The sequence below is a fragment of the Acomys russatus genome, chromosome 10 (assembly GCF_903995435.1).
Source record: "Acomys russatus chromosome 10, mAcoRus1.1, whole genome shotgun sequence".
In the NCBI taxonomy this organism is placed as follows: domain Eukaryota; kingdom Metazoa; phylum Chordata; class Mammalia; order Rodentia; family Muridae; genus Acomys; species Acomys russatus.
The window spans coordinates 4,434,741-4,462,578 of record NC_067146.1 but is presented as its reverse complement, the minus strand read 5'-3'; the positions used below and the strand labels follow the sequence as shown (position 1 = coordinate 4,462,578).

General features: G+C 48.3%; 1 protein-coding gene across 2 annotated transcripts in view; it reads right to left on the bottom strand.

Moving 5' to 3' along the window:
* Positions 1 to 27,838, bottom strand: part of Kiaa1549 (KIAA1549 ortholog) — a 121,732-nt gene that overhangs the window by 25,339 nt on the left and 68,555 nt on the right. For both annotated transcript variants that reach the window (XM_051151711.1, XM_051151712.1), the window contains exons 5-11: positions 26,917 to 27,044; positions 24,385 to 24,568; positions 22,364 to 22,423; positions 21,162 to 21,310; positions 18,098 to 18,275; positions 11,811 to 11,995; positions 529 to 725 (exon numbers count right to left, since the gene is read on the bottom strand). In XM_051151711.1, the coding sequence (XP_051007668.1) occupies positions 529 to 725; positions 11,811 to 11,995; positions 18,098 to 18,275; positions 21,162 to 21,310; positions 22,364 to 22,423; positions 24,385 to 24,568; positions 26,917 to 27,044 (1,081 nt within the window). The remainder of the gene's footprint in view (positions 1 to 528; positions 726 to 11,810; positions 11,996 to 18,097; positions 18,276 to 21,161; positions 21,311 to 22,363; positions 22,424 to 24,384; positions 24,569 to 26,916; positions 27,045 to 27,838) is intronic.

The window sequence follows — 27,838 nt, the reverse complement described above, 5'->3', positions numbered from 1 at the left end:
GTCCATCCATCCATATCCCATCCTGCCACACACCCCCCCTGCCCCCCCCCCCCCCACCACCACCACTTCCCGCCACTGAGCCTGGCTCACTCCTTATCTCCTCTGTGGCCTGGGGCTGGACCCCTGCAGGATCAAATTCAGGCCATCATACTTGGCAGCAAGCGCCTTTACCTGCCAGGCCACCTCACTGGCCCCTGCTACTCACTTTCCATACATTCTTTCTTGAATTACCATCACAAAGCCTAGGGCATTCACTTCAGAACATACACACTTCTGGATGGCTGACCCCTGATCAAATCTGGGGGCAAGCCAACCAAATAGGCATATATAGTGGGAAGACATCACACCCAGCCTGATCCGGTGGCCCAGCAGAAGGGACAGAGAACACTCTGGGGTTTGTCTGTGGAGCTGGAGAAGTCAACAGTCTCCCTGGCTACAAATGCAAGGCAACAGCTCACACCCAGAAACAGACCCAGGGGCTGAAACATGTTCTGCCATAGAGAACTATCTAGAAAGCCCAGTACTGACCTTCCTCTGTTCCGGACGCTCTTGGGCGGGATCTTTGACTTTGGGCTCGGCACGTCTCCGTTTTCAGAGGGTGTGGCGTGGTCCTTCACAGGTCCTGGCAGTGGCGCTGGCTCATGAATAATCAGTATATCATCTCTATTGTGCTGGCCCAAATGCTGCTTAGCAAAATCGAAGCCTTTCACACTGGGGATCTGCAACTAAGACACGCACGAACAAGGAGGTCAACACCAGGTCTGAGGGTGACACGAAGATGATGAGGGCTGACCAGAGGAGCATGACCCCTGACCCAAGACTGCCAGCAAAGCCACCAACCCTTTCACAAACACCTCTCTAACGGACATGGGGCCAGGTTCTGTTCATACGTAGGGATCTGTCACAGATGCTTATGAACATGTAAGCAAGAACACAAGGATTAAATAGCAAGACCGCAGTGCAAGCTCCACTCCAAACAGGTCACGTGCTCTGCTGTCACAGACCTGTGAAGTGTAACATCCTTTATAGGGAAAGGGGCACTTCACCCAGGCCTTAGAAATTGTAAAGCCTTCAAAGGGCTTGTTGTAGATTAAACTGTGAGACTACCCGAGGCCTCAAAGATTACATTAGCTGTACTAACAGGGCCGAACACAGTGGGGCAGTGGAGAGAGAAGACAGGCTGCACACATATTCCGAATGGCAGCCTTTAGGGTTGCCCTCTGCACACTCAGGCAGCCTCCATTTCCAAAGAGGCAGAGTCTAAACTCCAGGCAGACCGAGCCCCAAGTAAAATCAGGAACATCTGCCCAGATCCCAGCAAAGCAAACGGGAAGAAAGGGCAGCTCTGGGAACCGGTGGAGGGGAGGCGGCGGCGAGTAGACAGAAGACACCAGAGGAGGACAGATAACGGCCTGCAAGCCCCAGGCAGCGCATCTCCAACGTGGAGGTGACATTAAGGGTGTGTCCTAAAGGAGCAGCATTTCCAGAAGATCAAACAGTCGACTTCCCTTTCAACACGATTAGTTTGAAAGACAAAGTCTCAAAGGAAAACAGCTACAGGAAGCTGGAGAGAGAGGAGAGTAGCCTGGATGTTCAGTCTGAGTGGTGACACTGACAACCATCTGCCGGGAGACATGTGGGCATGAACGCAGAGTCTCCGTTAAGGCAACATCTAACAGGCTAGAACTGGGGAGAAGAGGAAGAAGCATGAGAGAAAACGGGAGGCTTCAAAGAAACAGACCCACCAGGCGTGGTGGCGCACGCCTTTAATACCAGCACTTGGGAGGCAGAGGCAGGTGGATCACTGTGAGTTCAAGCAAGGCCAGCCTGGTCTACAATGCGAGGCCAGGACAACCAAGGCTACACAGAGAAACCCTGTCTTGGAAAATAAAAATAAATAAATAATTTTAAAAAGGAAAGAAACATCTGAAAGTTCACTGAACCAGAAACCAAAGGTGTAAAGATCTTCTAGAAAGGCGTGCTCCACAGCACAGACACCCACACTCACTGGGGTGAGTGTTCTCTCTGGGGATACCAGTGCACCCGACACCACAGCCAAAGTCAGACCATGGGAGCTGCACCTCCTCCAGGTTGAAGCTTCTGAGCCTATAGGGAGGGAGGACAACACTCGTGGCACCGAGATGCACAGTGCCATGCCTGGTGACATCATTTTAATGGCATCACAAGGGTCAATGGTGGGTCTTAATGGTTTCCTTAAATCCGGCCTGCAGGGTATAGGAAAATGGAAATGCAAAATAAAAGCACTTCTGGGGGCTTGGGAGATGGTTTAGTGGTTAAGAGCACTTGCTGCTCTTCCAGAGGACCCAGGTTTGCTTTCACAGCACCTACATGGTACCTTACAACTAACTGCCTGTTAACTCCAGTTCTAGTGGTTCAATGCCCTCTTCTGACTCCTGTGGGCACCAGGAACACATGTGGTATACATACAAACATGCACGCAAAGCACTTAGATACATAAAAAATTTAAATTTATGAACTTAGAAAAAGAAGATGCCATCCAGAGGGGGTCTGTTCATTAGGACCGCTGCTTGACTTGACCACAGAGTTCTCAGGAATACTTTCACACAATAGACCATGTGTAGGAGCAAAAGGTTATGTCATAATGCATTACTTTATGCTCAAAAGTGACGCTATTGGCTTAGGTTTGTGACCTAAAGTCTCAATACTAAACATCCAGATGGGTAGGAGGAAGGCAGTCTGCAATAATGACTTCTGCCAGCAGAGGGAGACAAATGGTACTGTAAAGATAGTTTACAAAGAGTTGCCTGGAAACAAAAGGCGGCCCAGCTGGCAGCCACAAAGCATTCCTTAATTAATGAGCTTCCTTTACCAGAGCAGGCCGCTGTTCCCTGTGCCCCTGCACTCAGAAACACCCGAGTGGCAAATGATAAATCCAACTTGCCTTTCCTCAACTGGTCCACTTGGTCTCCTTGCGGGTGGACAAACATTTCCTAAAAGCAGAACCTCTCTCCCCTCCCTCACACCCCTCCAACAGTCTTGTTGCCCCTTACAGAAGAGACTCCTTGCTCTTATGAACACAGTCGCTTCTTAGAGTGCTCTGTAGAGAGACCAGGAACTCCGAGGACAGTAAATAATGGCGACTCGAAGGGCTTAGCGGACCCCTTTCATCAAAGCACAATAAGCCTGGAGATGCCTTCCTTTTTCCCTATCTTAATGCATTTCCTGTGTGTGTGTGTGAATGCATGTGCGCATGCATGCATGCATGCGAGCATTTGTGTGTGCATATGTGCAGAGGCCATAAACCAGAATGCATGTATTTATATGTACCACATGCATGCCTGGTGCCTGGGGAGGTCAAGAGGGCATCAGATCCCCTGGAACTGGAGTTACCATGTGGGTGTTGGGAGCTGAACCCAGGTTCTCTGCAGAAAGCAACGAGTGCTCTTAAGCATTAGGCCATCTCTATGGCACCCCATCTTGTTTTTACTAAGACAGGATCTCCCATTGGTACTCAGCGAGGCTGGCTGAGATCCACCACCCCGGGCGCTAGGATTACATGTGCATATTATGATGCCCGCATTCTTACCTGCATGCTGGGGATCAAGGTCTGGCCCTGTGTTTGTGCGGTAGGCACTTTAACCTAAGATCTGTCTCTTGGCCCTTATAGCCATCTATTTTTGTCTTGAAGTTTTTTTGCGTGCGTGCATGCCTCTGTGTGTGTGTGTGTGTGTGTGTGTGTGTGTGTGTGTGTGTGTGTGTGTTCAAATGTGAGTGTAGGTTCCCACAGAAGCCAGAAGAGGGTGTTGGAGTCCCTGATGCTTAAGTTAGAGGTAGCCATAAGGCATCCAACATGGGTGCTGGGAACCGAACTGTGGTCCTCTGCAAGAGCAGACAGCACTCTTAACTTAACCACTGAGCCATCTTCCCAGGCCCATCACACGCATTTCTTTAATTGAGAATTCCACTGTGAACTCACATGTTTGCAGAAACAGCAAGAATAGGGTTTGTTTCTATTTAACATAATTTCTACCTCCTTCGAATACTTCCCTCCTGCAAAGAGTCGGTGAGAACGAGGCAAGGAGGGTGCCAGCGGGACTTGCTGAGTCAAGGGCTCTGTGTGTTGTCTGTTCAGCTGTGCACGGCAGCCCTGAAGGGAACCCAGGCCGCAAGATCACCATCCTCCATGACCCCAAGAGCTTGTAAGCAGCAAGCTCACGAGGCCTCAGCTTGGCTTTCATTGCTATTGCTTAGATCAAGGCCTTGCTGTATATATACCCAGGCTGGCCCAGAAGTTCAATTTTCTTGCCTCATGCTCTACATGCTAGGATTAAAACTGTGCACCACTGGGGCTGGAGAGATGGCTCAACGGTTAAGAGCACTGGCTGCTCGCCCAGAGGACCAGGGTTGAATTCCCAGCACCCATATGGCAATTCATAGCTGTCTGTAACTCCAACTCCAGGAGATCTGACCCCCTCACACAGACATAAATACACTCAAAACCACCAGTGCACATAATATAAACTATTAAAAACAATGTACACCACCACTAGTCTGGGCTGAGCCTATGTCCTTTTTTTCTTCTAATTGGATTATTTCTGTGTATGAATGTTTGCCTCCATGAATCTACGTGTGCCATTTACATGCCTGGTGTCTGTGACCCCAGAGGAGAGTATTGGATCCCCTGGAACTAGTTACGGGTGGCTGGGAGTCACAAAGTGGGTACTAGGAACCAATTGGGTCCTGGGCAAGAGGAACAGCACTCTTAATCACTGAGTCATCGCCCCGGCAAGAAAGCCTAAGTCTGTATTTTGTATCACATAGCAAAAGAATAAAAAATTTCATAGTTACCTCTAAAAAGATCAAAATTGTACTTCAAAGAATGAAATAACAAATCCAAGATGGCGTCTTTGTTTTCTTGAACCTTTATCCATTCCCGCAGGAAGTGTCCATCAGCTTCTTTCAGTTACTGGACCCTAACGTGTTCCAGCCGTCACGTGACCCCTTGCTCAGTAAGTGTCCCCCAGGAATGTTGTGTGCTCATTTATCTGTTGTCCCTCTGTGCTTATCCGCTTAGCTGTAGAGTGACACACTTGGACTTAAGCATAAACAATGCACTTATGGGGTTGAAGAGATGGCTCAAAGCTTAAGATCATTGGCTGCTTTTGCAGAAGACCTGGGTTCAATTCCCAGCATCCACACAGTGGCTTATAACTATCTGTAACACCAATTCTAGGGGGCCTAAACCCCTCTTCTGGCCTCCAAGGGATCCTCCATACAGGCAGCACACACACATGCACTTAGGCACACATACATGCACCCAGACACACATATACATAAAATAAATATTTTTTTAAAAATAACATACTTAATAGCAATCAGCAAAATGCCCTTCATACGTCCCCCACTTGCTAGCTCAAATTTGTTTCCTTGTTTAAGTAAACACAATGACTCAGTTGAGCATCTATGTATATATGGGTAGAGAAAGAAAAAAAAAAAAAAAGGTACCCCTGAACCAAAACCACAAAAACAAAAATCCACTACTGTATATTACTAGTATGGGTTCCTGTCTACCAGACTTAGACATGCTGTTCTAACTTAGGAAATATGTGATTACAAATATCATTTTCATCTTGAAATTACAAATCTACCTATCCACATAATTCTCAAGTGTCTATCTGCCAAGCCTTTTAAGATGCCTAGAAAAATTGGCAAATTGACACCAATTACTCCCAGCTAATGAGGAAAACCCCCAAATGAGCAATTACCAATTGTATACATATGTTGTACTGCAAGCTACACAGTCTTCCAGCTTTCTGAACAAGTGCCTCTCGGTGAAGAAGTCAAGAAGTCACAGGTACAACAGCAGCCACCCGAGCAGCACGACCTTCAGCTAAAAAACCGTGCTGAGCTCCCTGTTGCTACATATCCCGCCAGGAAAGCCCATGCCTCAAAGAAATGGGCACCGACCGCAGTTACACATAACAGGGCCTGCTTTAGTCAAACTGAAGGAGCCACGGAGTGCTCCCTACGCAAAAGGCCTCTGAAAGGACTGATATTAAGACACTAACATCTCTGGCCTCCACAGCAGCATCCGCATAGGCAAAGGCCAAGCACTAACCACGTCCCAAGAGAACGGCAGGGCTCAGGTCAGACACAAACATGGCAATATGTAAAGATGCTGTGTAAATGCCAAGGCTATGCAAATGAGATTGGAGGCACGCTCAACTGCTATTGGTTGATGAAATGCCAAGTGGTAAATATAAACGGTGGAGCCTTCAGGATATGAGCTACAGGTATACATGGAAGGTCTGAGTAGAAATGTGACACACAGTAGGCCCTCCATAAGCATCTAATGCCTAAATGACATACAAGAAATTCAACTGACACAACCAAACTTACTAGGGTTGATGAACCAAGACTCAATGCAAGACGCAAGTCCCAACTCACGGCCATAAACATCCTCACGAGAGCCCGCCTCACAGGTTGGGGGAAGTCACCACCTTTAACCACCATAGAAACACAGCAAGTCATCCACACTTAAACAACACAGAGCCACCTGCACACAGGGGGGAAAGATTACAAAAGCATCGCCTTCCCCCCCACCCAGGGAACTCCCTACTTTTAAGTTGGCCCCCGACTCCCCACAACCCCACAACCCCTCACCCCTGCTTTCTGAACCACTAGGAACTTGTTTTTCCATTCCTTAAAAATGGAACCTAGACTAAAGCCAGGCTGGCACAGCACCCCCCACCTTCCGTGCGCAATTGTCATGTTTTTCATAGGAGAGGGACCATGATGAATTCGAGTCTTCAATATTCAAATTACAGCCGGTTATTTCTGAAGAAAGATGGCTCTTTTGTTCTTTCTGTTTCTCAATCTATCATTCGGGGGACAAGCCACATTGTCTGGGCCCCATGGGAACGCACTGCCGACAAGTCGGGGAGGTCTGGGTGGGCAGGTCAGCCAAGTAACAAGAGAGACACGTGATGAATTTTAAAACACGTGAGCTATAAATATAACAAGACCCAGATGGAGCAAGACGCAGCAAAGCCCCCCAGTGCTTGGGTCTGCCTGATCCCCAGGGGAGGGGCAGTTAAGATGACAATAGAAACCATATAGCAAATCCCAAAAGTGTCTGAGCAAAAAAAAACAAAACAAAACAAAAAAACAAAACCAAAAAACTCCCACAATGTGCGGAGAGTGCCGTTGTATGAATTTATTATTCGACTGATAACAATTGGTGAAAAATTCCCACAGCTACCATGTTTGTTTCCATTTAAAAAGCGAAGACGAGGCAGAGTTACAGCCATCTGTTTGTCTTCAATGTGGCCACGCGGGACCCCGTGATCCTTAAGTTGGGAGGAGAACACCCCAAGGTTCTGGCAGCCACAGGCCACACTGAATTGTGGGCAGCAGACGGTGCCGACTCTGAGTCTGGAGCTAGGCAGGAGGACACTGGGGCATTTCTCTTCATGGCACTATCCACACTGACTTCCCAAGTGACCAGTGCAAATGGACAGCTGTCCAAACTGCTCTCCTGGACAGACATCCTGAAAGGCTGCCTGTGTACCAGTTCCAACCCCATACGCATGTACAGGCCTCTTGAGATGGGTCCTCTGTCACATGGTTTAGGCTGTGCCCTTCCTTGCAAGCTTGTTCCAGCTCAACTGAGACCCTTCCATGCATCCCTTCTGAGGTTGTGATGGTTAAGAAAGAACGGCCATCAGTTAATGTATTTGATGCTTTGTCACCAGGGAGTGGAACTCTTTAAAAGGATCAAAAGGATTAAGAGGTGTGGTCTTTTGGACCCAGCAGTTGGGCTGGGTGTGGAGGCACACGCCTTTAATCCCAGCACTAGGGAGGCAGAGGCAGGCGGATCGCTGTGAGTTCGAGGCCAGCCTGGTCTACAAAGCAAGTCCAGGACAGCCAAGGCTACATGGAGAAACCCTGCCTTGGGGGGGGGGGGGAGGCCATGGCAAGGCCCATCAGTCTGTGATGCAGACGTAGAACTCTCAACTACCTCTCCAGCACCACGTCTGCCTGTGTGCCACCATTCTCCTCACGGTGATGACCATGGACCAGACTTATGAAGCTGTAAGCAAGGCTCCAACTAAACGCCTTGGTCATGGTGTCCCTTCACAGCAGGAGAACCAGTGACTGCGACAGAGATCCACACTGTCCTTTCCACCTCGGTTCCAACCCAGCATCACCTCCTCTCTGAAGGTTGCTACCTCCTGAGTGTCGTCGATTCCCCATCACCAGCCACTGCCACAGCCCATATCCGCTCTGCCTGTACTACGCCAGGTCCATTTGGGGAAGGCTAGGTCTGCAGGACCGAGAGACGGCATGCTCTTCGTGTTTGTATTTTAGTCTGGCCTGAACACTTGGGAGTCTAGACAAAGGACGTGCATGGTGTGGGCAGCTCCTTCCGGCTGCCCACAGTGCCCACGGTAGCAGCCACTGAGGGTGTGAACCACCCAAAGGCTACAATTCCACTCTAATAACTGGTATGGGCCATTCCCATCAGAACCCAGTCCCCTGGGGCCTACAGCACCCAGCCATTTATGGTGAGAAGGATCCACACCATAGCTTTCTAGGCCATAGTAACAATTGACGGCTTTGGATAGATAATTAAAGCAAATAAAGAAAAGATACGTGGATTTTTCTCTCTTGTTACTGGAAATAAGAAAAGGCCCTGCCTGGAAACCTGAGACAGATTGGCCTCTCCCCTCTTATCATATTTCAAAAATCACGGACCCTCCCCAGCCCCCCCCCAGACAAGCTGAAGCAGTCTCTTCGTTACCAGGGGAAGGGGTGGGGAGTGCAGGTCAGTACAGTTATTGTTTCCAGATGTTTGCAACCCTGAGGTTTGCTGTAGGAGTTCGCAGAGTAACACGGGGAGGCATCGGGGGTGGGCTGAGCAGGATGGGGAGAGCGAGCCACAGGAGCAGGGAAAGCAACCTGACAGTACCAGACGACAGTACCTCACCGACAACCTCGAGGGACGGTGACCTTCAAAGCTGTGTAGTCCCAGAAGAGAGCAGGGAGGTTTGTTTTAAACTAATGGGAGGTCACCATCGCTCTACTGTGGACAAGCCTGCACAGAGAGCCGCAGTGCCAGGGAAAGAAGACATGGCGGCCTCGCCTCCTCACAGTGCGAGCCTCCCGATGGTGCGAGCGGACAGCCATTTCCTTGGGGTTCTGTCACACAGGTGTTTGATGCAACAAGGCTGTAAGTGTGTACACAGAGACCCTTGCAGCTCCTGTCCTCAGGCTGCAAGGTTGTTTGTTTGTTTGTTTGTGTTTTGTTTTTTTTAAACACCCATTTGGGGGCTGGAGAGATGGCTCAGAGGTTAAGAGCACTGGCTGCTCTTCCAGAGGTCCTGAGTTCAATTCCCAGCAACCACGTGGAGGCTCACAATCATCTACAATGTGATCTGACACCCTCTTCTCGCCTTCAGGTGTACATGCAGGTAGAGCACTGTATACATAATAACAAATAAAGAAATCTTTAAAAATTACTTTTTCATTTAGTACACTGGCATTTGTAATAGTCATGGTGTTAGCTTCATTTCGTTTTCCCATCTTGGCGAGCTCCATGTGTGTGGTATGTGGTGGATGCATGTTCACACATGTGTGAACTGATGTTGGCTGACTTCCTGACCACTCCCTATTTTCTTTACTGAGAGGCTGGGTTTCTTCCTGAGCCAAGAACTTACAGATTCCTCTGCCTAACTAGCCATCTGTCCCAAAGATCCTGTGTCTTCCTCAGGTGTTCCAGGATTACACCACATGCTCCTAGTTTTTACGTAGGCACAGGGATCTGAACTCTGGTCCTCACACTTGCCCGGCAACTTCTTTATTCACTGAGCCTTCTCCCCAGCCGGTTTTGTTTTGTTGTCTTGTTTTTGTCCCAGCTGGCTTTGAATTGTGATCTTCTTGCCTTTTCTTCCCAAGTGCTAAGATTGCACGCATGCACCTCTGTGCCTGGCTAAAAGGGAGATTTTTTTTTTTTTTAAATCATCTAATAAAATCAGAAAGTTACTATGGTAATCTTTTTTTTAATGATGGTAATCTTTTATTTCTTGTTCTTTCGCTTGATCTTATCACCTTCAGAATAGAGCAATCCTTCCAAGTAGGAAAGTTTTACACAATGGCCATGCGCTAATAAGTCAGCAGACAGACTAAACAGGCTAGGAGAAATGCATGCTGGTCCATGTATACAGCTAAACACTTTCTCCAGACTGAGGCAAGGTTTTTGTTCACACCAGGTGAGCTGCTAGGCACTAACCCCAACTCAATTACTTTGCCATGAAACCTCATATACAAAAATATCATAGAAACTCCCAAAACACTCATATAAAAAAGGATCCCTATTCCTAAAAATAAATAAATAAATAAATACATAAATAAATAAAATTAGTGCTTTGGAGAGACAAATGAAAAGTGGAGAGCTAAAAACAACTGCTGTCAAATTAGGTATAGTTCAACCAACTTAAAAAACAAAACAGCCAGGGCTGGAGAGATGGCTCAGAGGTTTAGAGCATTGGCTGTTCTTCCAAAGGTCCTGAGTTCAATTCCCAGCAACCGCATGGTGGCTCATAACCATCTATAATGAGATCTGATGCCTTCTTCTGGCCTGCAGGCATACATATAGGCAGAGCACTGTATACATAATAAATACATCTCTTTAAAAAACAAACAAACAACTAGGGAGTCCAACAGGGGCACAGAAAACATAGAAAGAGGCATTGAAAAAAAAAAAACCTAGAGAACTGGGGATTGAGATTATTTTTGCTCTTATCTAAAGAAAGCCAAGTCGGGAACAGCAGGTGACACGTACGGGTGTTGTTTGCCTCAGAGGAAGATGCTCTGAGTGTCTCTCAGTAGACAACCACTCGATACAACAACAAAGAGGTGGGAAAGCTGAAGGCTGAAGTCCATTCATAATACTGAAGTGTCAATGTTTTAAACATGAACAGCCAGTTTTTAACAGTTAAATGTGCACTGGAGAGATGGCTCTGTGGTTAAGATCACGCGCTGATCTTCCAGAGGACCAGAGTTTGGCTCCCAGCACCCATACCGGGCAGCATGCACCATCTCTAACTCCAGGACCAGAGGATCCAACATTCTTTTTTGACCTCTTAAGGTGTGCGTGCATGTGCTCCCGTGTGTGTGCACATGCACACGCACATGCACACACACACACACACACAAATGGGTTCCCAACATGGACAGAAAGAAACTAATATAGCTGTCTGGTGGATCTGTGTAGGAGGAGAGATACACAGACCAGAGGGAACCTGCGGGGTCACTGCTCTTTCAAAGTAGCCATAGTGAACAGATCACATCTCATTCACGGGAAGAAGTGATGTACTGAGCCTCTCAAAAATAAAATCACAGTGGATCCAGGCTCACTTTCTACCTAAATGTTTTTATAGTTGTTGGTTTTGGCTTTTGGTGTTTTTCTTTGTTTGTTTGTTTGTTTGTTTGTTTGTTTTGGTTTTTGAGACAGAGTTTCTCTGCTACACAGAGCCCTGGCTGTCCTGGACTCACTTTGTAGACCAGGCTGGCCTCAAACTCACAGAGATCCACCTGCCTCTGCCTCCCAAGTTCTGGGATTAAAGGCATGCGCCAGGCTACAGGTCCTGTTTTTAATGTATTACTAACACAGAGAACTGGCGTACAGTAAGCACACATGAAGACCAAGCACCCCGCCATTAGACCAGAGAGTTCTTTCAGGGGCCCTCTCCTGAGTTTCAGCATCCAGGCCTGGACTTGCCTCTGCCTCACGAGGGTGCTCACGGGGACACTGGGTGGGCGCTTACCTTCTGCCGTTGCTGTATGTTGGCCACCGTGTCGGGCTGGAAGTCTAGCTTGTCCGTGCGGCACAGCTTCCAGTAGAGGATGACGACGATCACGGTGACCACCAGCACTGGGATGACCACACCAACCACGACCCACAGGCTGCTGCTCTGTGACTCCGGGGACGGCCGATTCACCCTGTCCACAGCTGCAGATGAGCAGACGAGGGAGAAAGGCTCTCAGCAGCACGCTCTTCACTCACCTGCGGGCACAAAATGTGCCTTCCTCCAGGGGCCTCAGGGGCTCATCACACAGCTCAGGACAGAAAAGTAGCCGGGCACGTTTGAATGGAACACACCAGGGATGACAGTGCCACAGAGGCTGTGTCGTCTGAGGACAGAATCTCGGCTGATTCTAGTCTCCCGGTGTCTGGTTTATTCTTCCTGCTCCTGTAACATCTCATAAAACAGTTCATTCAAAACGGTTCTCTTCAAATGTGAGGAGAAGAGCTACATGTTCAAGACTCTGCTGTGACTGGGAAGAACATGAGGTAGAACTTGGAGATCTGGGAGGGAAGCCCTTCCCTACTCCAACTCAGTTCTGCCTGCCTGTCTCTCTGTCTGTCTGTCTGTCTGTCTGTCTGTCTGTCTCTCTCTCTCAGTCTCTCCCCGCCCCCCCTCTCATATCTACAAAATGTTTATTGACAATGCCAGACACCATTCTAAAGGCAAGATATGCCAATGGGGGCTGGAGAAGTGACTCAGAGGTTAAGAGCACTGGCTGCTCTTCCAGAGGTCCTGAGTTCAATTCCCAGCAACCACATGGTGGCTCACAACCATCTGTAATGAGATCTGGTGCCCTCTCTGGCCTGTAGGCACATATGCAGGCAGAGCACTGTGTACATAATAAATAAATAAATCTTAAAAAAAGAAGAAGAAGAAGAAGAAGAAGAAGAAGAAGAAGAAGAAGAAGAAGAAGAAGAAGAAGAAGAAGAAGAAGAAGAAGAAGAAATGCCAATGGAGAAGCAGTACATTGGTTCTAGTAGTGGGAGGGAAAACACCAAGAAATGAATCCCCAAATAATGGAGCTCGTGCTGCATGCCAGAGAAAACACAGCACCAGAAGAAAGACATCTGACGTCATGAGAGAGACTGTTCATAGCCTCACTAACCAAAACAGCTGTGGTGGAAAAGTTCAAATCCATCAACAGGTGAACGGACAGACAAAACGCGGCAATATCCACACAGCAGCGTACTATTCAGCTTCGAAACAGGAAGCGGGGTGCTGTGGAGATGGCTCACTGGGTCAGGATACCTGCTCTAACACCCACATCAAAGAGGGGCACAGTTCCAGCCCCACCGCAACCCCAGCACTGCGTAGGGCAGACACAGGAGGATGTCCAGGTTCAGTGAGAGACCCTGTCTCCAAGGAACTGGGTAGAGAATGACAGAGCAGGCCACCCACCTCACATGCAAACACTGAAGAAAAAAGAAGGAGTGAGCATCCAAACAGCCACAACGCGACTGAACTTGGAAAACATGCTCAGTGAAAGAAGCCAGACACACGAGGGTGAACAGCAAACCAGGCTCCTAGGACAGTCAAATCCCTAGACAGAAGGGACAACGGTGGCTGCTAGGACCTGCGGCCAAGTGAGGGTACTACCCCGGCGGGCAGAGTGCTGTCTAAGAGAGTGGAGGCGGCTTCAGGCACTGAGTACAGCCACTGTCACTTGTCCCTATGGTTTCAAAAAGGTCAATAAATGCTACGTGTGAGTTTCTCTTTTGTTTTTGAGATTATAATTATATCATTTCTCCTTTCCCCTTCCTCGGAATACATGTATTTCACCACATGTTTTTAAGCAATAAAAGATGACTCAGGCCTAACTACAGGGAGTGTTTTTTGGGAAATGGAAGCCTGAATGTGTGGTTTCGGGGTGTTGTCTTCCTCACCTGTGATCTTCTTTGAATCCTTGGAACACAAGTCTTAATGGAAACTGCCTTATTAAAAATAACAGGTATCAACCTGTAGTCCCAGAACTCTGGGAGGCAGAGGCAAGCGGGTCTCTGTGAGTTCGAGGCCAGCCTGGTCTACAAAGCGAGTTCGGGACAGCCAAGGGTACACAAAGAAACCCTGTCTCAAACAAACAAACAAAAAAAAAGTAACAGGTACCAATTATTAGGTGATGCTCTTTGGAATCTCCTGTCTGTGCTCACAGCCATGCCACATGCCACAGCCTCTCGCCTTTCCTGCCCAGAGGATCCTGCACGGATCCTTCTGTTCCCACACTCTCCAGCTCCCTCCACTGGCTGACCCTTTGCCCTGTGTCCTCTCCGTTCCTCCTTGCTGATCCTTTGCAGGTCCTGTGAGCTCAGAGCCCTTCTCTCTCAGATTCAGCCACTAAGCCCAAATGTTCCCCCTGTTCTTCCCTGTCACCCCACCCAGGCGGCTGCTTCATAACGTTCCCTGAGACAACGCCCTTATATTTGTTCCAAGAACGGTGCCTTACTGTTCTCTTAAAATAGCCCTTTGTACATCAAAGTCTCAACTTTAGATGCTGTACAAATCCTTCTTGCTCAGTTCACCCAGCTCCTAAGTCTTGTCTTTTCAAACACCCTTAAATTGTGACTGGCAGGGACTAAATCTAATACCTGTCATGGGATGAAAATATGTCTGCTCGGAGATGTAGCAACAAGACCAAAAGATTTTTGTGGGTTTTTTTTTTTTTTGTTTGTTTGTTTTGTTTTGTTTTGTTTCTCAAGACAGGGTTTCTCTGTGTAGCCTTGGCCGTCCTGGACTCACTCTGTAGACCAGGCTGGTCTTGAACTCAAAGATCCACTTGCCTCTGCCTCCCGAGTGCAGAGATTAAAGGCGTGTACCACCACCGCCCGGCTACAAGAAGATTATTTTTATTAAAGATTCATTATTTATTTTTACTTTATATGTATGGGAGTCTTGCCTGCACGTATGTCTGTGAGCCCCATGTGTGCAGTGCAGGTGGAGGGCAGAAAACTGTCAGATTTCCTAGGCTGTCATGTGTGTGCTGTGAATCCATCCCGGGGCCTCTGGAAGAGCAGCCAGTGCTCTTAACAAGTGAGCCATCCCTCCAGCCCCAACAGAAAGAGTCTTGGAGAAGTTTAGGTTTAAAATGGAGGGGCCAAGGCTGCATTTTAACATGTGGCTTGGGTGGAATTCACACTGCTAGCTCATTTTGCCCAAGAACAAACAACAGCACAGGCGTGGTGACAGCTCCTGACAGCTCCGTGGAGGAGCTGAAACAACTGGCATTCTTCTTCGTTCTAATCTAGGGAAACCACAGAGAGGCAGAGAAAGGTGTCCTCAAGGACCCCTGGCCTGGGTCTAGTAGCAAGTGTGGATGCCGCTTCTACCAACCCTGATCCCAGGATGTCTGCCTATGTGGCCTTGAGACTGTCCTCAGGTCAGGGGACTCAAGTAAGTGAGGATACTTCACAAAGAGGGAGACGGAGAAGAGCAAGGGCTAAGAAACGAGAGTGGAATGTGGTGGTGTGCACCTCTAACCCCAGCACTCAGGAGGCTTATAGCCAGCTCTGGGGCCAGCTAGAAGCTACTTGCGGACCTCCCATTATTTACTGAAAAGCCAGCACTGCTTGATCATCGTCTAACTTTGTAGCCAGTGACAAGTACTTGCTTGCTGATAGGCCAGTATGGACATATATGCCCCCCCCCCGCCCCCCCCCCCCCCCCCCGCACCATTCCCTACCTCCCTGCCCACCCCCGAAAAGGTATCCATATGCTCTTGAAATCAACCTTGTATAAATATGGAGGGGGCAGCTCTCTCATGTGCCTCAGGCTCTGAATGCAATATTAGAAAGTTGTTGTTGTTATTATTATTTCTTCACTGATCTAAAACTGAGCCCATTTGCTACACAGCCATCTCCAGAGCACGCCAAACAGCCTGCTAACGGCTGCCACTTCATCTCGCCCACCACTGTTCATCAGATGAAAGCCGTGCACACAGCAGCCCCCACACAGCTCAGCCTTCAGGGTCAAGGACCGATTTCCCCACAAGTTTTCTCCTCTACAGGGTCATTTCTGAAATATCACTTAAAAGCTGGGCTGGACACAGGCCTCAGTGGTTAGGAGCACCTGCTGCTCTCCTGGAGGACTCGGGTTTTGGTTCCTGACACCCACATGGTAGCTCACAACTGTCTGTAACTTCAGTCTCAGAGGACCCAATGCCCTCTTCTGACCTCTGTGAGCACTGCACAACAGGTGGCACACAGATATCTATACAGGCAAAACACCAGCATGCATACACTAAAAAGTAAAATTAAAAGCTGAAGTAAGGGTTTAAAGCTGCATTGTTGGCTCTACAGTGGTGGGGAGAGCAAGCTGCAACAGCTAAAAGCTGTGGTAACAGGGTGGCAGTGTTCCAGAAGCCAGAGCTGAAGGGCATGAGGGCAAAAAGCAGAAGATGCCCGGGGTGGGGTCACCCCCGGGTGGGGTCGCCTCTATGTGGAACTTCCTCACCAATATGGCTCTGCTAGAGTCACTCCACTTATCGTAAAGATGTATTTTCTATATACGAGTGCTTGCCCAGATGTACAAATGTGCACTGTGCGTGCCTGCAGAAGCCAGAAGAGGGCGCCAGATCCCCTGGAGCTAGAGTTATGATGGTCATCAGCAGCCATGTGGGTGCTGGGAACTGAACCCAGGTCATCTGCAAAAACAGCTAGTGTTCACAGCCACCGAGCCACCTCGCCAGCCCCGTCTCTCCATTCACAAGGAAGAACCTGGCTAATATCTGAAGAGTGAGAGTCACGTGGAGCGCCTGATATAAAGAAGCTGGCTGCAGTTTCCCTCCATCTGCAAATAATTTCGTCCAGAAAGCTGTGACTGACTGAGAGGACATCAAAGTCCTACTTGCTATGGACAAGCCAGGCTGTGGTAACCGACCTTCACAGCTGAAGTACAAAGCTACCTGAGAAGTGCAAAACCATGTCTTGTGGTCACAGCGTGCCCTCTGTCTGTAATGCTCGGCCTCCGTTGAGTGCTGGCGGAATTGTTGGTTATGCCGACTCCATTATCTTACAAGTGCTAATTACAAAATTATGTCTGAAATGTGACTGTCTTGGTGATCACTTCTAATTACATTTTTACATCTGTCTGGGGTATATTTTATGGACGTCAGCATGCACTCACATGACATTTAAGCACAGGCCCGTAAGTCTATGTTTTAAGTAAACATACTGACGTAGGAAAAAACAAGCCTTGTATTGTCTCCTACTTGTCCTTGGTAAAGTGCTTCAGGGTTCTCTGATGTCAGGGCATCCACCTGCCCCACTGCTGTGGGGAGCAGGTTTTCCCATGCACTAACTATCAAGGCCTGCTCCGGATCATGGTGGGGGGGGGCGGGGGAGATGACTGAGGAGGCAGTCCGATTGTAAAATCATATTTAGAGAGCTATGATTCTCCATGCTGCTCCCTTTTTCTTCATTTTAAGTCTACACCCCAAATCTGTGAGTCGGAAGAGAGGCACTGAGAGCAGTCCCTGGCAGAGGGCTGGGCCAAGCGCCGTCCAATCATAATAAGCAATATCAATATCAAACAGGTCTTTCTAAGTGCAGAGTGGTGTGAGGCACAGGACTGAAAAGACCGTAAGGATCAAGGGACTCCTTTGTATTAAAGACCCCGCAGGAAGCCAGTCAACCTAGAGGGCGCCTCCCAGCTTCCTGAGTGACTCACTGTCCCCGCCAACATGCAGGGTGTGACATGGAAGATTTTGGAATAAAAACAGAATAGGTACATTATTTTACCTAAGACTGGTTTTTTTTTTTTCTCTCTCTCTTTTTTTTTAACTGAAAACTAGTACAGGGGTAGGGCAAAGACGTTTGTGTTGATATAAGGTTCTATGACTCACAAGTTAACTCTGTTAATATGAGGTGTGAAGTCGGAAAAACAACAGCAATGGCCACAGGCACACAGATGAAAATAAAAAAATCAAGTACTTGCCACGCAAGCATGGCGGCCTGAGTTGGAACCCCGGGATCCCCATAAAGATGGAAAGAAAAAACTGATTATACAAAGTTGTCCTCTGATCTCCACGCATGCACCATGTGCGCACACACATGTACACGCACACACACTCACCCAGCGTAATAATAAATAAATGTAAGACAAACACAAGAAAGTCTCAGCCAATGGGTGGGTACCAACAACCAGCATCTTCCATAAGCGCCACTTCAGGACCCACACACACCCAGGTCAGAATGCTGCAGTTCAGAGTTCACCATCAGAACACGTGGCTGGCAGGACAAACCCCTTGGACTTACGTTGAGCAATGGCGCCTTGAATCCGGTACCCCAGGATGATGGCTGCCCTCTGGAGGTCGACCTTGTTGATCAGGTCTGAAGACTTGACTGCACTGAGTCTCTCTCCATCCTGATTCTCCACAAAGTAGATGAGCTGCACCGGATTGTCATTCCCCTCCAGCCTGGACACATTCACCACCTTCGAGAACACACAGTCCCATCAGCACCAAGGAAGCTCACGCTGCCAGACAGATGCCCTTTCTCAGGGGACCTAGTCCCTAGTGTGTGACTTGGGACTTGTCCCAGCTCTTTTAGAAAGCTGACTATCACCACATCCAATCCCAGAATCTCCATGGAGCTCTCTGTGCTGGTGGAGAGAGGGTTAAAATGAACACTCCTCTGTGAGGAATAGCAACTGTACTTTGTTTGGTTCAATGTCTTCTTTGAGACAAGGGGACCAGCGGACTGCACAGAGTAGCTCCAGGCAGTGTGAACTTGTGACAGACAAACCCACTATGTCACTGGAGTGTACTGACCTTCCTGGCTGTGACCACCTAATCTCTTCCTGAGTCTACTCAAATATCCTGTTTTCCACCTTAGCGCTACGGGTGCGTGGAACCAGGGCAATCTTTGCTCTTGGACTGCCACTGCAGAATGCTCTGCAACATCCCTGGGCTCGGTCCATCACATGTCAGTACCCACTGTCCCCTCCCTCTGCCACCCAAAGTGATAGCCAAAAGCATCTCCAGGCATCCCAAATGCCTTGTGAATTTATGCTCTTATAAGCCGACCAAAACGAACCTATCTTTAATCAGAATCTTGTGCATTTGGTACATGAGAGCATCACATTAACACAGCGTTTCACTTGGAGGGTCCGCACTCTGACCTTTCAATCCTCTGCTTGCTCTTCTGAGGTCAGTTTCCTAGCCACACCTGCTCCCAAGCCCCCTGCTCCTCACTCACCACTGTGCCACACTGATTCACTTGTATTGCTGTAGAATGAGAAGAGACCGAAGCGCCATTGAAAACTGAGCAGCTCGTAGCTGTCTCCACTTCTACCGGGGAACTAAGAAGCTACAACTTCTTCTCATAGAAATCACATTCTCGGAGGTAGCCACTTTGATTAAAGACTCCACAAGCTGTCCAGCCTGGAAGGAGCCATCAGAAAATCGAACTCCAGCATTCTTTCTGGATGATGGCTAATCAGATATATATCAGGAACCAGGTATCTCCCAGTCAGCAACTTCGGTGACTAAAAGTATGTGTGCCTTACACAAATTATATGGCCCAATGAAGAAATATTGAAAAACATGTGTAAAAGACTATAAAGAATTAAATGAAAACTTCTTGAAATGCAACCAATTAAAAAAAAACACTCTAAGGACTTAAATGTATTTCCATGTGAATTCTATATAAAAATTGTTCTTCAAGCTTCTCTCTACAGCTCCTTTTCACCAGAGCACACTTTTATATTACTAATTGCTTTGGGTTTGGTTTTGGTTTGTTTTGTTTTTTGAGGCAGACTTTCTCTATGTACCCTTGGCTGTCCTGGACTCGCTTTGTAGACCAGGCTGGCCTCAGACTCACTGAGGTCTCCCTGCCTCTGCCTCCCCAAGTGCTAGGATTAAAGGCTTGCACCACCATGCCCGGCTTTGTATTACCAAATGTTTAAATGGCTAAAAAGTATTATAATACATAAAGATTTACTGTTTACCTACTCCCTAACTCCTAGACAGTTATTTTAGCTCAATATTTTCTTATCTCTTTTTATTAATTTTGGATGGGGGGTGGAGTAAAAGAAGGCCTCACTCTGGATCCTTGGCAGGCCTGGAACTCACTGTGTAGACCAGGCTGGCCTCTAACTCTTAGAGATTCTTCTGCCTCTACCTCCCTAGTACTGGGATTAAAGCTGTGTACCGCCATGCCTGGCTCTTTGTTCATTTTTAAAACTGCATTTATCTGTTTTGTGTGTGTGTGCGTATGTGTATGTATGTGGGCTCACGTGTCCCTCCTTGTACAGGTGGAGGTCAGAGGACGAGTTGCAGGGGTTGGTTCTCTCCTTCTACCACGTGAGACCCAGGAGTCAAATTCAGGCCATCGGACTTGGTGGCAAGCGCCATGTCACTAGCTCTTGGTCAGTGTTTTCATGTTCACAAATATGGTTTGGGTACAGAGTCTTGTACTTCGTACACAGTATCTGTCGTATAGTTACACGGGCTTGGTCATGCTAAGGGAGACCAGAAACAGAGAGTGGCCTCAAGGCAGCCTGTCAGGTGGCACTGGTCTGAGGAAGCTCGGCTGACTCCCACAGACGTGGTGTTCCTCCTCAAGAGGCTTGGGCATCCAGTGTGACACCTGGTCACCCAGGCTTCTGTTCTGTATGTACCTCCCGTACCTTTGTAGCCACCCCCCCCCACGCCCTGACCACCAGCTACCCTGCACTGCTGAGTTTCACCCTAGTTTTGAGTTTCTGAAATGTTCTTGAACCCCCTCATTTTCTGTGATCCTCCAAGTCTGTAACTGGTAAAAGAAAGAAATTTCACACCACTCACACAGAGACAGGAATTAAATAACGGCTCCACCTCCAACGTCCAGTGAGTGTGTGCGCTTTTTAAGTAGGTCATTTTTCAATTCAAACAAATCTGCTTCTGTGGCCTGTCTGCCCGCTCCCCAGAGTGAAGATGATTTGGGGTAACAAAAGACAGCCAGGCCGGCAGGAGGCGGGGAAGATGAGATGTCTGAATAGAGGGCAGAAAACGCCCCTCTCTCTGTCTGCTCTGGACTCGCCCAGGTCTATGATTCATGTCTAAAACGCCACTGGTACCATTAAGCAAGCTTAGCTGTTGGTGATTTTTTAAAAATTGCTCTTCGAAAACCAAAGCCTTATGGTGAGAAAGGAGAGCCCAATGGTAAGCTCTCTGCCACGCTCCCAGGCAGTCCAGGGCTGGGCCAATCAATTGCCAAGGTTTCTACCGTGTTCAGAAGAACGGTCACTGACATCAGGATTTCTCCATTTGCATGACAACAGCTGACTTCCAATGGACGTTCCCTCTGTCCCCTCCCCTCCCCTCCCCTCAGTGAGTACCTGGACCACACTGTTTCCAGCGGCTACAGTGGCCCTCCGCCACATGCGTCTCCTGGTGGGCACCTCACTGAGCAGCTGGGCCAGCTTGCGCTCCATCTCAGCTGGGAACACGTCACTGTGGAGCTGATTCTCCACCACACCCAGGAGGACTGTGTTCAACAAGAAACACAAGGCACCCAGAGAAAGTCAGCACAGGCAGGGACGTCCCCCGCACCCCCACCCCATCCCCATAAAACACTGATCCCTGGGCAGGTAGAGGGCCGTCAGCGTGGCCCTAGTCCAGGGCATAGTGAAGACCAGAAGCCCCAGGAGCTCGGCACTGTGAGAGCCCTGCGCACAGAGCATCTACCTAAGGCCAAACAGGCATCCTGTCAGCCTAGGGATAGTGTGAGCTCTTATCTTGTCTTTGACATGGGCTTGCAGTCTCCCTTGAGGACTGAGGATCTGCTTGCTTCTTGCTATCTGTATCAGACTGAAGTATCTGAACAGATTATCAGCTTATCCTCTGGTTGATGGGAGAAAGAGCCCTTTCAGCAAAAACAGCACTTGTCCAAGTCTGGACAAGTCACTTCAACACTCTGAGGTCTGGAAAAATGCGCCCTTTGCCACACGCAAAGAGCCGAGTGCCACGCAAGGCTTCAGCGCCCCGTAAATGGTGACTAATCGCTACTTAGACACACTCTTTCCTTGTGAGTAGTCACTTGCTGCTTGCATACTGGGACCTGGGACTGTGTCACTGTCTCTCAGAGTTCCAGGAGCACAGTAAAGAGCCCTGCACTGAAGTGTCATGTCCTCAGTGTAAATACATGGCCCTGTCTACGGTCGTATCAACTCGAATGTGCCCAAGTCTATCTAAATACCTGACCCTGGGCCCCGAAACTACTTTATTCATCTAGACAACCCTTCCAGAAGATCCTTGCTTTTGAGCTCCGTTCTGTCTCAGGTCAGGAGACTGTGGGTTCTAGGTAGACTCTGCCCTGGACTAGATGGATGCATTTTTAAAGAAGCCCTTTCTGTGCCGTAACTCAGTGGGGCACATTCCCACAGCCCAAATCAAACCCCTTTTCTCATTCATTCTCTGCCAAGAATACAGAGTACATCCTGTCCTGAATACATGGAACAGGAGGGGCGCATCATGCCCCACATGCCCTCACAGACTTCACAGTGTGTAGTTCTCCAAACAGTTCCTAAGTTGAACATACCTGTTCGGACCCAAGAGGACTTCAGTAACTGAGACAAGTTGAGCTGTGGGTACTGGAAGGCTGCAAAAAAGAAAGAGTCAGAGAAGAAGAAAAGACTGTAAGAAATATGTTTTCACTGGTCAGGAAGGCTAGTTTCTGGGAGTGTGGGATAAATCATAGCACACTGCTCTTTCTACACTGTAGTACCCTAGCACCAAAACACTGCGGGTGTGAAGACGGGCAGGCCTCAGGCCTGAGTACCTTGTCCCTAGGAGAAAGAGGGACAAGAAACAGGCTTCCCCTGCCTCATCACAGACGGCTGTATCACACAGGTCACTGTGACGTCTCCTGTGTCTGCTGTTCTAGAGCAAAGCATTTGCAAGCTTGTGTTCTTCAGAACCCAGGGCTTTCGCAGAAACGCCTGAGTAAAGGCACGCATGCTCTGGCTTGCTCAGAACTGTCTCTGTGTACTCCTGCTCAGACCATTTATTATTATGTTGGCTGTATGCACATATAGTGTGCACAAATCAAAATTGTTGCATATAAAAAAATACGTACTTTTCTATGTACGTATTTTTATGGTTTATTTTTAATCACGTGAGTATATATGGCTTTGTACACATATGAGGTCAGGCACTCAGAGAGACCGGAAGGGGGTGTCAGAGCACGTGGAGAAGGAGTTACAACGTGACTGCCGGGAAATGAACTCGGGTCCTCTGCAAGGACAGGGTGTATGTTGTGGTTGGTTGGTTTTTCAAGACAGGATTTCTCTGTGTAGACTTGGTTGTCCTAGAGCTGCTTTGTAGACCAGGCTGGCCTCGAACTCATAGAGATCTGCTTGCCTCTGCCTCCCTGACTGCTGGGATTAAAGGTATGCACCACTATGCTCGGCTAAAAGCATGACGTATGTGTTCTAATTACTAAGCCATTTCTGTCGCCCACTATTCTAGTAATTTATAGTTTATCCTTAATTTAATTATAAATATATTGAAAACCATTGAGAATCAAGATTTAAGCCAGGCATGGTGATTTCCACCTTTAATCCCAGCATTTGGGAGGCAGAAGCAGACAGATCTCTGAGTTCTAGGCCAGCCTGGGCTACAGAGCGAGTTCCAGGACACTCAGGGATGCACAGAAAAACCCTGTCTCAAAAAAAAAAAAAAAAAAAAAAAATCATGGTTTGGCTGGTCCATTTTCAAAAAGAATTTTATTAGTTTGCTGCCCCTTAACTGTGGAATTGCACTGCTTTCTGAAGTAAGTGTCTCTGTATTTCCTCCCCAACTGCCTGGAAGTCTGATTTCTTCAACCAGGAAGCAAGGTTCTGTTTTCATTTATTACTTTTTTTTATATTTTTAACTTATTAGACAATAAAGTTCACTTTCTTTGGCATCTAGGTTCATAGGTTTGGAGAAACGCACTGTTGCAAGGACTACCAAGTGAGGGTCTAGGAAGGTTCACTCTCCAGCCACCCTCCCCATCCCCAAACCCAACTCCCCAACCCTCCTGTAGTCCCGTGTCCTGCCCCTCTCTGCCCCTATGCACAGCTGAGCCTCATCCCTATAATTTCACATTCCCTAGAACTTTATTCTCAAAGCCAAACAGGAAAGGGAGGCACGGGGCAGAGAAGGGCTCTGGAGCCTGCCCTGGCTGCGCCTGAGGAGTAGGCAAATATGTCTGGTGGAAAAAAGAAGTCCCAGTAAACCTACTGTGTGTGACACTATAAAGGCAGGTACACAGCACTAAACATTCGTACAACACTGAGTGTGAGCCCTACCATAAACCTATGAACTCTGGGCCACCGTGTCAGTGTGTGCGTCCCCGGCTGTGGTCGATGGGCCACTCTCGCAGGCGTGTTGCACACATGAACAAGCAGGAACACAGGAAGAGTCCTCTCTCCGTCCAGATCCAGCTTACTGTGAGCCCAAAAGCACTCTAGGACAACCGGGTCTCTCTTTGAAAGTTCAAAATACTTCAGAGGTCTACCAACAAAACTGCTGGCAGCCCCCTCCCCAGTGCTCCCGAGAGAGCCAGGAAGTACTTACGCTCTGCGATCTGCAGCACCGGGTACCCCAGGTAGAAGCTGAACTCCACCACTGTCAGGTTCCTGAGCAGGTCGCTCACCTCTGACCCATTCAGAAAGCCTTGCACACCTTTCACAGCAAACATGATATTCACTGGGCCCCTCCGGGGAGCCACCCGAGAAGAACCAATGGTGACATTCACAATCTGAAAGAAGGAAGTCGGAAGAAGCTTCTAGAAACACGCGGTACTGAAATTCTGACCATGATATTTATCACAAGTTCCCTGATTCGTGCTCTTCAGAGGGGCTGAAGTGAAGGAATGCTCTGGTTTGGTTTGGTTTCTAAAGATGGTGTCTCACTAATAGGGCCCAGGCTTGGAATTTCTTGCCCCGGTGCGCTGGGATTACAGGTGTTTGTCTCCAAGCCTGACTTATGAGGAGGTAAAATTTTAAAAGGAAAAGGAGCTGATTTTCTAACCGTGTTCTTTTTCAGTGAGACTTTACACACTCTGTTTACTGGAAATGTTTTTTACATTAAGTGATGGGGTGAGCGCAGGCATTGACAGCGCCTCCCCGCTCCAGCCCCAAACCCCACTGAAATAACAGACAGCCGAACAAAGGGTGATAAACCCACAAGAGCACTGAGAATGCAAGAAAACCAGAGGGTCTGTCAAATTTCCAGAAGCCGGAGAAAGGACAGAATTGTGCTTAAGTAAGCCAGAACCAAGAGAACCAAGACCCTAAACACACACAGGCAGAGGCTAAAACAACCTCCCCCCACCTTCCACCCCCCACATCCCACATCCCCGCCACACCCTCAGCCCCCTGCAGGGGACCTGGAGAGGACCCCTGGAGAGAGTGGAGGACCTGACCGCAGAAGTAGGTTACAGAGCAGGAATCAGTATGGCTAATTAAGAGGCTGCACAACACTTCTTGCCGGCTCCACACCCAGGCCAATGCAGGCACCATCTCCCAGAACAGCCCAGACACTGCCCTCTAAGGAAACAAGCCCATATCCCAGAGGAGACCAAAGGCCTCTTGTGGGTTAAGACCTCCCGCAAAGAGGGCAGGAATGAGTAACTTCAGTGCACACAAGACACGACAGGAGTGTGTGCCACGGAAAACGTTCAGCAGGGATCCAGCCCCAAAAGGGCGTCTCCTGTGCTTGACACAAGGAAGGGCCAGTCCATCTATGTCTAACAACAAGCGACAAGCAGCGCAGTGCTGTAGACAGAACCCTGCCCTCCCCAGCTCCCCATCTCCCCAGCTCCCCAGCTCCGATGAATTCTCCCATCAGAAGACAGGGCTGACACTGAAGTAGCCTCCATAGCCAAAGGGGACAGCCAGACTGACAGCCATAATTAACCAAGTTCTCTATGCCTCGCAGCCAATCAACCACGTACTAACCAAGGGCCTCGAGACACAGAAAAATAGCACAAAGCCAAAAATAAAGATCGGCATATACAACAACACTTCAGAGAGAAAAAAAAAATATGTAAGAATGACATAGAAGAAAAGCTTTATTAAAATCCTACTAAATGTCCTCAAAGACCCTGAAGGCCACTCTCGCACATCTCAGCAAACGGCTGTAATGAAAAGGGAGCACAGAACAAGAGGGAGAAACGACTACTCAGGAACTTCAGTATGAATGGACACAGCTGAAGGCGAAATTAGTGACTCAGAGGACAAACCTTCCAAAATCCCTAACCAGAGAACGGAAAAATCCATACCATATGAGGGGAAATTAAGAAGCACACACACACACACACACACACAAAAGTGAACTCAGAAGTGCCAAAGTCTAGAGTTAACATACATCTCAGAAAGGAAGCAAAGATGGGTAGGGAGTCATAAAGCACTAACGGTTCGGATAGAATACACATGAAGCCAGCCTTTTGTTTAGATGGAGAGGCTGTGTCCCGGAAGAGCCCCCACTGACGGAGGTGGGGTGTCCCTGGCATGAAAACGGAAGTGCTCCAAACTTCCAGAACTTTTGGAGCATCAGGCTGATGTTTTAGATTTTTCGAATCATTTCCTGCTTTCAGGCTAGAGAAACTCAGTGAGTAAAGTCTACGCAGAATATCCCAAAGAGATCCAAAGGCTCTGAAACAATTCCGCACCAAGCCTTTCAGATCTGGGACACTCAAACTGTTGGAAAAGGAAAGTGTGCTTGGGTATTCCTTGACTGTGCGTCTAACAGCACTCCTGTATGGAACATTTTTTTAATTTCCTGTACATGACCGTCTCTTTTCAATTCAGCGGATCTCATTCCCTGACCTGCAGTCACATTGTAGACTCCGCGCCTCACCAAAGGACGGCCCTGGCCCACGCGAGCTGGGTCACCAACACTGGTCTTTTTCCCACCAAGACAGGATCTCAGTACGTAGCCTTGGCTGTCCTGAAACTCACTGTGTAGACCAGGTTAACCCTCAAACTCAGAGAGATCGGCCCGCCTCTGCCTCCCAAGTGCCCGGATTAACAGCGTGTGCCACCACACGCAGCACTGCTGTGGAGAGCAGCACGCTTTCTGCCCTGCAGTCAGTGGGGCGCTCACCTGCACTGTGAGGTTATATGTCCCTTGGTGTTTCCTCACTTCAAAAAGAGCTGTCATCAGGCCTTTCTCAATGCTCTGGGTAAAGTTGCAGAAGCCAGTGTCCACACTCGGGGGCACAAACTGAAGCACTAGAAAGAAAGACGGCAACGGAAGCCTGTGAACAGAGTGTGGAAGAGGGGGAGCAGTGCTGGCACAAACCTGCTCATCTGCTGCCCAAGATCAAGCACCCCACCGTGGGGCCGCATTTCTTTTGCTTTTCTAATGTGTGCTTATTTTTATTTTATGTGTATGGGTGTGCTCTGCTTGCGTGTATGCCTGCACTGCATGCGTGCTGCCAGCAGAGGGCATCAGATCCTCTGGAAACTAGATGGTTGTGAGCTACTATGTGGGTGCTGGGAACTGAATCCCAGCACTCTTAACTGCTGAGTCATCTCTAGGCCCCGTTTTTGTTTTTGTTTGTGTTTTTAAGATAGCCTTGTAAGCCATACTTCTTGTTGTTAGTTAACACAGTGGTGAGTGACAGGAGTCTGTTTTCTTCCTTCTGTAAACTTACAGAAGGGTTAAAGGGTAACATTTCAACACATGTACACAATGATGTGTCTGCTGCTCAGAAATGTATTACTTGTGACTTGTGTTGGCAATAGTCTAAACCATCCCTGCTGGCTACTTTAAAATACATAGCTGGGGGTGGAGAGGTGGATGGTTAAGGACTGATTGCTCTTCCAGAGAGCCGAGGTTCATTTCCCAGAGTTCACATGGCAGCTCACCATGGTACAACTTTGGTCCTAGGTGATAACAACGTCCTCCTCTGGCCTCTGGGGGCACCATACACACCTGGTGCACAGACACATGCAGGCAGACCACTCACACACTTAAAACAAAATGAAGGGTTTTGTTTTTTAAATTAAATATACAGCTGCTG